The 13,008-nt window shown below is 45.4% G+C and overlaps 1 protein-coding gene across 1 annotated transcript in view; it reads right to left on the bottom strand.

Moving 5' to 3' along the window:
* ATG2A (autophagy related 2A) overlaps positions 1-13,008 on the bottom strand; it is a 2,561,659-nt gene that overhangs the window by 2,491,397 nt on the left and 57,254 nt on the right. Inside the window, exon 2 of the mRNA XM_085625535.1 lies at positions 1,844-2,006. Coding sequence (XP_085481661.1) covers positions 1,844-2,006 — 163 coding nt within the window. The remainder of the gene's footprint in view (positions 1-1,843; positions 2,007-13,008) is intronic.

Genomic DNA, 13,008 nt, shown 5'->3' with positions numbered 1-13,008 from the left:
CCCCTACTGCAAAAAACGCTGGAAACTAGTTGACTGACACCAACGATAACCCAAGTCTGTTACAGTACGTGGCCCAAAAAAAAAAATCCCATTCTCAGTCTGATTGCTAATGCTCCATTATTAAGCAGTCGCCTTAAATCACTGTTAAAATGCACACAGATACAGCATGCACAGCTGTGTAGCAAAGTCACGGAAGAGATGACTAATTACCAGGAAAGCACATGCATGGCCTGTAAGACCGTCTGGGGTCAGGAATGTGGGAGGCCCGGCTCTGTGATTACAAGCCTTATGGAGTGAAATACCTGCTGCATTCACCTTTCAATGACCTGTGTTTAGAAGGGCGAACGTGCCGGTCTGCTGGAGAATGAGCAGGTAGGACGCCCGCCCCTCCCCCCCATGAGACAAGGCTGCAGGCTACGTGAACAGCTTTCAGTCAGGCAGTGGAGGAAGGGTGTCAGGCAGCAACACTACTTGTCAGAGTGTTAGAGGGTCGCACACCCTAAATCTGGCCAAACAATGAGCACAGGGACATCCATTGTATTAAGAGAACCAATAGTTTTCCTTGTTCAGAGGTTATAAGTGATGTTTAATCTTGCACTTAATTTGATTAGAGGCAGGCGGAGACGGTGCAGCGGCGACAGGCACCTGGGCTGGTACACACACTCACAGCTGCAGGCAGCAGTCCGCCCGCCGGTGGCGGTGATGACCCTTAGTCCGCAGGATCACGATTATACCATAGCACACTGCACAGAGCGTATAGCGGGTCAAAAGGGGCGAGCAGCTATCTCTGCTACATGGCGGCAGCAGGCTCATAACGGCGAGTCCGCAGCCGCCAATGCTTGTGGGGCCAGGTGGCCCTCAGAAGACCGAGGCAAGCCTGCAGTAGTGCGAGTGGCGGTGGAGTGCTCAGTAGTGCGAGTGGCGGTGGCGTGCTCAGTAGTGTGAGTGGCAGTGGCATGCTCAGTAGTGCGAGTGGCAGTGGCATGCTCAGTAGTGCGAGCGGCGGTGGCGTGCTCAGTAGTGCGAGCGGCAGTGGCATGCTTAGTAGTGCGAGCGGCAGTGGCGTGCTCATCGCCTCAGCTACCCCAGACCTTTTAATTATCTGAGATCCTGCCTCTGCCATGACTGTGCTACCCGCACATAATTAAAGCAAGACGAGCGTTGTCAGAGCGCCCAATGAGAGAGCTGGACTGGCGCGTGCAAGGCAGCGTGACGAAGCTTCTGATAAGAAACTTCATCACGACAGCCGTAATGCAGGCGACCGAGTCCTTGGGGGCCATCCAAAAAGGCGAAAGGGCGGCAACCGAAAACCCTCCTTTTCAATGGGAAGCCAGCATTTAACATAAACGCTGACGCTACCCAATGAAAATGAGGGGCGGGGCTACGAGTCCCCTTCTTGAAGAATGCTTGTTGACTATAGCTCTCGCAGGAGCGAAGCGCATGCGCGCTCCAACGCCAGGCGAGACCTAAAAACAAAATCTACAAGGGAACAATTGGTGAAAATGAGTAAGGGAGGGGCCTGGGCCTGCAAGGGGACACTTAAGAACTGAGATACTGTAAAAAATCTTTAAAAAAAGAGGGCAGATTATGATGAAAAAGTATCTTAATATTAATGGAACGTGAGAAAGAGTTCAGGTCTGCTGTCTTTCGCAAGGGGCTTTAGGATAGGTTTGATCAGAGGGGCAGGAAACCAAATTAGTGGTCCTGTAAAATAGCTTTGTAATGGGCCAGAAAAGCTAAGTTACAGAAAGGAAATAAGACAACAATACTTCCCACACCTTTCGGGTCAACCCACATGTCAAAGACTGCTCACAACAAAAGTCCAAATAAGGAAACCACTCACCATGACGGTATTTTGGCCGGCACGTCACTTGTAGTCCAGTGACTTCCACAGTGCAATTGTCGGTGACTAGTGCGGACCATGGTATGGTTACTGAGATTGCACTGATAAAACCATCTATAATCTCCAAGGGAGCACCCAGCAACTCCAACTGCTCGTTCACTGACTGCAAAGGAAGAAACAGAAATAAATGCAAGATGTGATGAAGCATGATTTTTGCGAAATAATCTTGCTTGATCAAATCTGCTCATAACTGTGTTAGTAACAAAACAATGAATAATGATGTGACTTTTTAACATTTATGTATATGGGAATATTTGAAGGTACAACGTGAAAATGTGCAAGAAAAGCACAACATTTTAAGTAAAAATAAAAGCTGATGCAGCTGCAAAGTTTAACATGCTGAAAGCCATTCAAAATTCTATGAATTATTTTACATGTTATGAGAGAGAGACTAGAGTAAATATGCCTTTAGAATCATGCATGTAGAAAATATGAAATAGTAATAAATAGAAAGCGCTTACAGAAAATGTTTCGTGAATTTTTATCCTAATTTCGTAACAAGAAGAATACCAATTCCTATTCTATTGTTTGATTAATTGAAAAGTTGGATTAATACTTATGGATTTAATTAGGATAATGAATCTTTAATTCCTATTTTCATTATGTGTTTCTTTCTTTTTCCAAAATATTAATGCATGCGTTTTACTCCTTAGGAAAATGATGATATATGTTTTCTCTAACGTAGGCCACCGAAGAATGTATTGTCCTTGACTATTTAAAAAAAAGTTGATTTATTTGTTTAAACGTGCTTAGCGTATCACTAGGATTTCCTCTCTATGGTTGGAGTATTTCTTTTCTATTGAAACTTATGTCAACTAATGTTGCAAGCTGATGTGGAAGTGAGCGTGAGGACATGGAATTATTAAAGTTTCTGTCCTGCTTTTAACTTTAACAGCCTGACCAATGGAATCACGTGAAACTGGGAATTTGCAACTTTAGGGGGATTGAACTTTTTAGCATTTGGGTATAATTACTACAGTGAGAAAAGAGAACTTGGGAGTAGCTGTTTCTATGAGAAGATAGCATATGCTGCTGTACTCTCTATGCTACTCCGGCTGGCTATTATCCATGCAAATCCTGAGCGAGACTATCCTGCTTATCTTGCACTTCATCGGCTGGTGATGTTGCTTAAGCTATACCTTTTCGGCCGAAGGGTTAGCTATTTCTGACTATTGCACACTGTGCATTAGTATTCTCTAATATGGGTTTGTATGAAATTCTGTATTGCATACTGAATTGCAATAATTTATTCTTTGTTTTTCTCTCTCTCTCCCCTCTCCTGCGGTTATTGATTAGAAGATGTATTTGTAAATGAACTGTATTTCTATGTTGTGAACTTACCTGTAATATTGAAATAACACAGAAATTATGATTTCCCATGTACTTGTGTTTTGACCATTCATACTTTGATATAGTTTAGATAAAGTAACTTGATAAATATTCAAGAGTTTGCCTTTATTAATGACTTATTAGAGATAATGTATCCTGTAATTACAATTGCTGGACAGGCTTTTCCTTCATTATAGATCCTCATGAGGAAAATAGCATCCATCTCTTATTATCGAGTCCCTATTAGCTCTACCAAAGATCTATCGGAGGACCTGATGTTTGTAAGTGGTTATTGAGATTTCATGGGACCCAAGGTGGAAAAATACTATTTGTGATACAGCACAGTTAATGTGAGTGATTATACAATTTATGCCGCTTCCGCTGGATCAGATGCAATACTCATGCTAAGCATCGGCGTTTAATCAAAGATACTGGAACAATATACAACCAAACCCTCTCACAGAATTTATAGATCCACACGCCACCACATTATGTCAACACAATGCAGTAACTTTCAGAACTTTCTTACTAGAGCACAGACTCATGAGGACTTTAATCGAACCTCATTTGGACACAAAATGCTACAGTTCTATTCAAAGCTTCCATTTCTGAGATTTCACCTACACATCAGTGTGAGGAGGTCCACAAGGAAAGCCTAATTTGGTCCACAAAATGAGCTCGAGTTGACTCACAAAATCTGACTTAAATTGCCCCTGAAAATGCTGCTTCATTGAACCTAAAGAAAAATGCTCGACATAGCACACATACACGATCTTGATGTCGCCAAAAAATACAGCTGCTTTTGGCACATCAAATGCAGATTATGAAAAGCATCTAAATTAGGCAAAGGAATGCAATGAGTTCCACGGAGATCAGCAATAAAAGAAAGCAATTTTTGGGACCCACACATATAGAAGGTAGAAAACACATCCATCCACTGTCCGGCTAACAGTTAAATAAAAATATTTTACATCAATGGTGAACATCTCTACAATAAATGACCGCACACAAATCAGGCCATAACAAGTGTGAGAAGCTGGCTTGGTATATGGGGTACACTTATGTAATTGGGCACCTTGCACCAATCAAGACAACCCTTATGGTGATTTTAGTGGTCTTAGACAACCTTAGAAAGCTCTCTAAGTGGTAGCTGTGGAGAGCAGCCTTCAGGCTTAGTCCAGAAGGAGTGTAAAGCAGCTTGTTTTACCAAAACATAATCTTATAGGTATAGATGAAGTGAAAAAGAACCACACAGTGTATTTATAAAAATAGGTATTTATTATAAGCCACTCACTCACAGATACAGATATCTCCTAGCTGGAGATATACACAATGCACACAATACTATTCAAAGGTGGATTCAAGTTGAGAAGTACCTGCAAGCAGAGGGGACAGAGTCTATGCCACTCAGGAGTGACTAGGATGCACGGAAGACAAATGCCTACCGATGTTGAGTGTCGTAGGGGAGATGATGGTGACATTGGAGCTGCAAACTTGAGGACCAGGCGACGCTGTCGAAGACCAGGAGCCATGCATGAGCTGTCTCACATCGGATGCCGAGAATTGAGGAGTCGGTGTCTGTCAAGAGCACCAACATGCCTTGGCAACTGCAAATAATGTGGCAAGCAAAGACAGTGCAGTGTCGGGACCAGAAAGGTCCAGGTGACTCACCACAAGCAGGGGAGTCAGGGAAGGTCCCGAATAATCAGGGGAGCCTACAGAACTCAAAGATGACCCTCAAGAGGACCCACAGGCAGGAGGCACTGGAGTCTCAAGAGGACCTCGAGCATCTCAAAGATGTAGGCCCACAGTGCAAGTGATGCGTTGAGGACGAAGATCTTGGTCACTGGAGATGCTTTAGGTAGGGGATACTTGGATCCCGAAGATCTTGATGGAAGGAAGCCAACAAGCCTTTGCAACTGCAAGTCGGCGTGTTGCGCAGGGGTTCGGTTCCTGCAGCCCCGACAAGGGACACTGGCTTCAAACTTGGTGAGAGGGCAGGGCAGGCCTCGAGGGATCTGGAGAACCACCCTGTGTTGTAGAGCATTCTGGATTACGTGGGAGCCCAGGATCAGCAGACCGGTCAGCTTAGTTGCGGTGCCTGCAGACGCAGGGAAGTGACTCCTTCAGGTGTCTTGGATGCCCACAGGCCTTAGAAGGTTCCTGTATGGAGCACAGGAACCGTTGCAGCAGACGAGCAGGGCAACGAGATCAGGAGCAGCAGGAGTCTTCCAAGTTGCATCCGTGATGCCCAGAGCGAAGACCAGCGAAGTCCAGAGTACCCATATGGTCAAAGAAGAAATGGTGTCTTGAAATTAATCTTGTCCCACGACGAATCTAGGGACTCACCCTCAGGTAAGCCCTTAAGAACCATAAGTAAAGGATTGGGACGATTCAGGGTTCCCTCCCAGGGGAGGGGTAAGATAGTGGGGAGGATACTCCCATGTCCTTTGTCCAGTTTCGAGCCAGAACGGGAGCCAACGGCTCCCTGAGCTGGTTTGAACTGGACTATGCAAGGAGGGCACCAACTGTGCCCTTGAAGCAGACTGAGTAGCGCCAGCAACTGCTCCCACCCGGCCCCAATACACTAAACTCTGTCTAGGAGGTGGTCACACCTCCCTGTGACAGGATACCTATTGTTCTGCTTTCTCCTGCTGCAGCAGCAGGAGGGCAAAACCGACTCTCTGGTCGGCAGCAGCCATGTTGTGCTGTTCGGGTCTAGAAGACTGGTACCGGGAGCACTGAAAGCCTCCTGGTGGAGCTTTACAGTGCATGGAATCATACCTCCCACACCGTCCACTGATTGCAACATGTTTGATACCAGTTTAGAGATGGTCATCGCGTAATGACGCATGGCCACTCTATGTATCTTAATGGCTGATGCACTCACAGCCCAGGAGAATGGACTCCGAGTGGGGTGTCCTGCTCAAGTGATGCACCGTCACGCTTAGGACCAAGCACCCTGCCTTCAGGATTGAAAGAACTGCTTTAGGGGTGACATAGGTTTTAAGTGCAGTGACCCTAGATATTGGTAAACCTACATCTTTCGTAGGTGGTGCTAGCACCCTCATACACAGGCTGCAATGGCAGGCCTGTGGTATCAGTCTGAGTGGTCCCTCATGGGTGGCATAATACATGCTTCAGCCATGGGGTACCCTTGGTGTACCTATGCCCTGATACCTCAGTACCATAAACTAGGGACTGATAAGTGGTACACCAGTGTCCAATCTGGGATGTACCCAAGTACTGACAATACCAATTTAGAGGCGAAAGCACAGAGACGGGGGTCCTGATTAGCAGGATCCCACTCTGACTAGTCAGAAACAGTATAACAGGCAAAAAGTGGGGGTAACCATAAAAGCAGATCCTAATTTCCTACAACAAGCATTGCATTTATTTATGTATTATGCTTTTAAATGAACAGATACATAAAAAGCAAACACAGAAACAGACAACACCACGAACATAAATAAACCTTGAGAGAAATTGCTCAGGGAGATACTATATAACCAAAATACAAGATCTTTGCACGTAGCTGGTGTACCTGATACATGGGTGCTTCTGCACTTCACCTCAGCAGACTCTACTAACGCATCCCAGCCCCAGTCTTGGCCACATCACGCCTCCTACACACAACTGTTACATTCATTCTGCCCTCTGCCTAAGCCAGTCCTATTCACCCACAGAAGTCCGTTTGTAACCCCAAATGGTTCATTAAATCACATCTTCCCTCAGAAAGAAAAGTGATGGATTTTTTTCAAATACATTTTTTGTATACTTTAGCGTGTCGCCCAAAGTGGGATGGGTAAGCCCAGATGTGGGACCCATGCACACTGTGTCACTGGAACCAAGCTGTACATGGCTGATGAGACCAAAACTAGGGCGAAACCAGCCCTGGGATGCTTGTGTTCCAGTTCAGGGAGGACCTGACTTGGCAGTAAAGGCTGGACTGTTCCGAATGGAGCAGGGTCAAGACTGATTTGCATATAGATGGGTCCAAACTGAGGGACATGGTGTGCAAAATAACGATGGATTGTGATGCGGCCAGAGTAATTACCTGTTGCTGAGATTAATACAAGCATTCCATTCATCAGGTTTTTTTATTACAATTTAGGGTACCTCCCGGGACCACGGCATTGGGGCCCACAGTACATTTTTTTTTAAATGTTTGTTCCATGGAGGGTACCACCCTGCTCCCATTACCTTTTTTTCCTCCCTTACTTCAGACATGGAAACCCAGTACCAGAGTCCTATAATGCGGCGGCAACATTTTACTCCAAGTTGCAGACGGCCAATCAGATCTCTCTGTACCGCAGGACGAGTACCAGTTCTCTGGTACCGAAAACCAGAGGATGGGAGATAAGCTCCCTCAGCCAAGCAGAGGGCACTTATTTTTGAAACTGCTGCACTACTGCAGTACCAAATGTCCGGATACACCCAAGTTTTTAACCCCATTATAAGCACCCCAAGCACCCCTTTAAATGAAAATTTCTCAAACAGGATGTATAGTAAAGAATAACAGGCATTGGCAAAGTCAACAGGTTTTGCCTGTGAAGGACCTATTGGCATTGTCAGATTATTTTTAATGATGTTGCACAGCAGCGTGGTGTTCTTTGTAACATGGCTTAAAGTAAATATAAACAAAGTACTGGCCGCGCCATAGCTCTCTGTTTTTATTTAATTTAAACCATGTTGCACAGCAGCCCAAGCTACTCTTCAACACCTTTAAAAAACATAAACAAAACCAAACACACCAGACAACCACCCAATCAGCACACAATAGAAGAACCTTACCACCATGCTCTAGACACACTTCTTGTGTGCCATCATCACCGCTCAGTACACACTGCTTTCAATTACACTACACTTAAACATACCACACTCATGTGCACAACATTGTATCACATTTACTTATCTGGCTGTCGACGCTAGAATGATCTTCAGCAGGACAAAACTAATTTGACATTGCATTAACAACACCGATCATTACCAATTTCGACAACACTTACATACTAACCATACACAACCAAACAAGCTTACACAACCGAATGAAGTAAATTTCGGACACACAGGTTCTCAGAAAGCACTTTGGTGGCAAACTAATAGTAGCATTTGCTCTAAAAATGTTCATGATTTAACAGCTTCACATAATCTGCTGGTCCGGGATTTGAATTCTGGTAGGGAAAATCCGCATTTTAATCTTTAATGGCTGAGAAAATGGATGATTTAAGAGTTTCAACAGAACGGTTAAGGGTCGGGGAGTGTCATGGGGGTAGAGGTTAGTTCATAAAAGAGCTACCATTTTGCAAGCATTTCGAACAGCTTAAGGCATTGAGCACCTTGTGTAAAAAAAAAACCTCAACAAAACTTAAGCAGAAGAAAACAGTTTATTACTCACCTTGCGACATTTCTGTCTGTGCCCGGCACTACATGGGAGGTTACTACTCATTGAAGAGGGGCATGCTTAACAAGATATGGAGCAGATAGAAGAAAAGATGTGATCTTCCTCCGCTGAGCCTTTCACTGATGACGTAGTCAATTTATTAGAATGTCACAGAAGTAGGAAAGAAAACACAGATCTAAATTCAAACGGATTCCGACTACCCCTGCAAGAAACCAATATTGGGCATTGGGTTGGAGATGAGAGGGTGGTTATGTTGTTATGTTTTTGGGGGCTACCAGGTGACTCCACCTCACCAAACTCGACACGATCCATTTTGGAAGACTCCGTTTACAAATGTCTACCATCAATTACTTCAGTTCGATTGGTTCAATTGATTTAAACCAAGACAATATCTCCCAGAATGCAACAGATTGTGAAATGAAAGCCCAGGACTTGAGCGTGGTAACAAGCAGCATTAACCCCACAGGCTGACATAGAGAAACAGTTTGGAATTAGCCGAAGAAAGACAGTGGCTTGAAAGAGAGATCTTGAAACTGCCAAACTATTTCAGACAGAAGGCGGGGTTAGTGCCTCAAAGAGTCTTTTTCGGTGCGCTCTCTTGTCCTCTTTCCATTTACTAAAGAGGGTCAGAGGTCGCATAGGGTGCAGCAGTGTAATTTTATTTCTTGGTATATAAATAAAAATGGATTTCAGCTATCATTTGAACAAGACTGACACCCTCCAACCCTACCTCCCCCCCCCTCTAATTGAATTAATCCGGCGGAGGAGGGGGTGGATTTCAAAGAGATAGATGTCTCCCTTGTCCTCCTGGCTGTGGGGGGACGTAGATGGAGGGAGGCACAGCACACTATTAATTTTCAATTGAACCCATGTTGCATTTTCTCCCTTCAGTTCACATTGCACAAGTCCTGGGAAATACAAAAGTCCTGGGCAGAAAGTGAAACACAGGCTCTGTAAACCTTAAACAATAAGCTGGTGTGGCAAGCTCCCCCCACTACAGAAGCAGAAGGTCAAATGTTACATAAAACACCATTGCGTCTGGTATCTGTTTAATGTAAACTAATAGTGGCACATGAGGAGAGTTATTGAAACTTGCTTTTTAACGCTCCTTGACCCCTTCCTGACCCAGCCTCCTCCACTGACAGCAATAAAAGGGGGGGGGGGTGGGGTCTAAGAGGATTTATAGTATCTAACACAATAAATTGCCTTCCCCTATAATCCGCTTTGATGGGATTGTTAAAATAAATAAATTACCGATGAGACCCCAGCCTGTGGTGCTGTGTGTGTCTGACACACACACACACACACACACACACACACACACACACACACACACCAGCGTTTACTCCATCATAGCGCTTTGTTTTTTTTTTTTTTATTCAAGCCATGTTGCACAGAAGCTAGCCCTGCTGTGCAATATGTCTTAAAACAAGGGGATTCAACAAGAGGGTGGGAAACAAAGCATGTGCAGCGGGAGGCGGTGGGTTTAAGAGAAGGGGTGGCGTTTCAAAAAGGATCGACAGCGGGTTAAACCTATTGGATGGGTGGAGGGAGAATTTACAGGGGAAGGGTGGGAGGACGGAGGAGGGGAAAGAGTGGGGTTGAAGGAGAGGGATTGCAAAGGCATGGACTCTAAGAGTGCATGCCAAAAAGTGAGAAAAAAGTACCTACAGGACCTACGGCCAGTGGAAGGACACTGCCCACAGAAAGCTGTACTTGGTACATGCTTCATGGCATGAATGAAGGCTGAAGCGAAGACTGAAGCGTTGAGGAGGCGGTGACCGATAGGAAGCAAAGAAACAAGAGTGACGTGGGAGCCAACCAATTGTAAGTAAAAGTAATGGGTGGGTTCTAAGCCCTTTATAAGATTTTTTTTAGGTCTCACCTAGGCAGCGCTTATCCGGTCTCTTCCAGACATGCTGTATTCAGGATATGGGCATTAAGCAACACCCATCTTTCTAATTGGCTTCTTTTACAGTCCTTTGTAAATGGCTGCTTTTCATTGGTTAATATGGTCCATAGTCCCTCCTTTTCTAGGTCGAGCCTGGGCATCACATGCGCTGTTCTTTGAGGCATGCTGTATTCAGGGATGGACTTGAAGCTCTGCCCACTCTTCGCCCATATTTTTCATTGGCTTGTGTCATTGTCCTCGGTAAATGCTGCCATCCGATTCATTAACAGGCTTGTTAGTTCCTCCTTAGTACCACCTGGTCTTCCTTTGTAACTTCCCATGACGACACCCCTTATTATGGTAGTCTTTAAATACAGTCTCCGAGCACCATTTTGTTAAATGCTTTTCACCCGCCTGCTTTTGCAGGCAGGACACGCTCTCTCAAAGTTTTATTTATTTATTTTCAAAGCACGACACGCCACAGTGGTGGCCACACCTTTGGTTTATTTGCGGCACCAAAGGCGGGCGCATTTCTTTTCCCCTATTTTTTTACTTTTGTTCCTTTCCCCTATTTTTTTACTTTTGTTCCATGCCGTCCTTTCGCGTGAATGGCGGCCGGCCCCTTTCTTCAAAGGAGCCGCCATTAAACTGAAAGCGCAGCATAGGGCGTTTTTGCAAACAACCATTTGCAATGAAATAGGTCTCGCATTTGAGAGTTTCGTAATTGCAAGACCTATTGCACTGCAAATGAAAAAAACATAGTGCCGGCCTTCTGGGGCAGCTGCGTTGGTAGAGCGGAGACACTGGGTTTTGCAGTCTTAGAGAAAGCAGAAAGACAGGGAAGAGCCTATGCACCCTTTTGAAATTTAAGTGTTCTGTATTAATAAGGCATATGTAGATAAACATTTTGTGGGTATGCCTAGCTTGTTTTCTCTTATCAGCTATCAGCTAGAAGCACTGAAGAATGGGGAAGAGAAAATCTATGGAGGGAAGTGGGAGTGGTGGTGGTGGTGGTGGTGGTAGTAATGGTCGGGCTGACAAAGGAAAAAAGGCCAGGAAGTCACAGAAACAAGCAGGCAGTAACCGTGTCTTAGATAGATTAGATACCCTTATTGGTGAATGTGAAAATATCCTAGAGGTCGATCCAACTACGCATTCTAGCCCTGACAAATCCCCTCACTGGTCCTCCCACCCTACCAACCCAATACCTAGCAGCTACCCTACCATCCCAGCAATATTCCACAAATCGCTTAGAAAAGGGGCCCCCACACCCAACACTGAGGCAAAATTAGACACAGGGAGGGCCTGCCAATCTTCCATGAACCCCCCTGGCATTAACCACCTACAGTCGGGACCTGACATCTCTTGTGTAAATAGGTTTTCACCCCTGTCGGACCTGCCCGGCGAGGACAGGGAAGATAGGCCCCAAACACATCTTACTCCTTGTATAGGGATATGCTTAAGGCCTAGCCCTGAATTTCAGGAAACGCACCAACTTATTAACACCCTCAGACTTGAAATAGGGACTATGAGATCTATGATCGAGGGCCTTACTTCCCTGATTAATCTTCTATTGCAAAAGGATTCTCCTCGGCCCTGGGCACAGAGCCTCAAATCAGCCCCGTCAGGTTAATCATATTGAATGTGAGGCAGCTGCTCATGGCAAGAGTACCTGCCCTGCCGGTCCCAGCCTGCCACCTCCTGTGGTCCCACCCCATAAGCCAGCGCCACTCCTCCCAATGGCTAAGCGTACAACCTACTCTACCATCTAAACGTCCGCCATAATAGTGCAGCAATGCAGGACCAACTGCATGACACCAAACCCAGCTCTTCATCCCAGGCACAACATCCCTTAAGTAGTGTACAACATAGGCCAACCCATTTAGACATTCCTATCCTGTTTGAAGCCCCCAAAATCTACATGGTTAATGTGCCCAAGCATGACTCTAGAAATGGGGTCGAAAATGTAGACTCCCTGGCAAACAAAGCCATTCATTGGATTCGCCATGTCAGGGGTTGCCGTTCAGTTATACGGAATGATATTATCAGGGCTCGGAGGTTTACCTCTCCCGCCAAACCGCTAGATCACATTGAGCTTACCCTGAACGGGGCTGATCTGGCAGAAAATCTTCTAGCCCTGGAATTCCGTACTTGCCCGCCTGAAACTTCCTCCGTACAATTTAGGCGATTCTCACCTGACAGCCAGTGTAGCCAACCTGCTATGCAAACACTTGCTCCTTTAGCAGGATGCTCTTCACTGTAGGCGAATGATTGAATACAGAGTGTGCCCCGACCGCACTTGGGATCTCACATTGCTCCTCTAATTCATATGGCCCCCATCTCTAGTAACCTGATTCCATTCATTGGCGCTGATCTGGCGCCTAGAAATACATCGACTACACCTTCCCCTTACAAAGGAAAGCGGGTTATTAGAGGCAAGCTACCCAATATGTTTGATGGGCAAAAGGTATCTAGCCTCAC

Source organism: Triturus cristatus, chromosome 9 (assembly GCF_964204655.1).
Source record: "Triturus cristatus chromosome 9, aTriCri1.1, whole genome shotgun sequence".
In the NCBI taxonomy this organism is placed as follows: Eukaryota; Metazoa; Chordata; class Amphibia; order Caudata; family Salamandridae; genus Triturus; species Triturus cristatus.
This window is presented reverse-complemented; position numbering and strand designations above follow the sequence as displayed.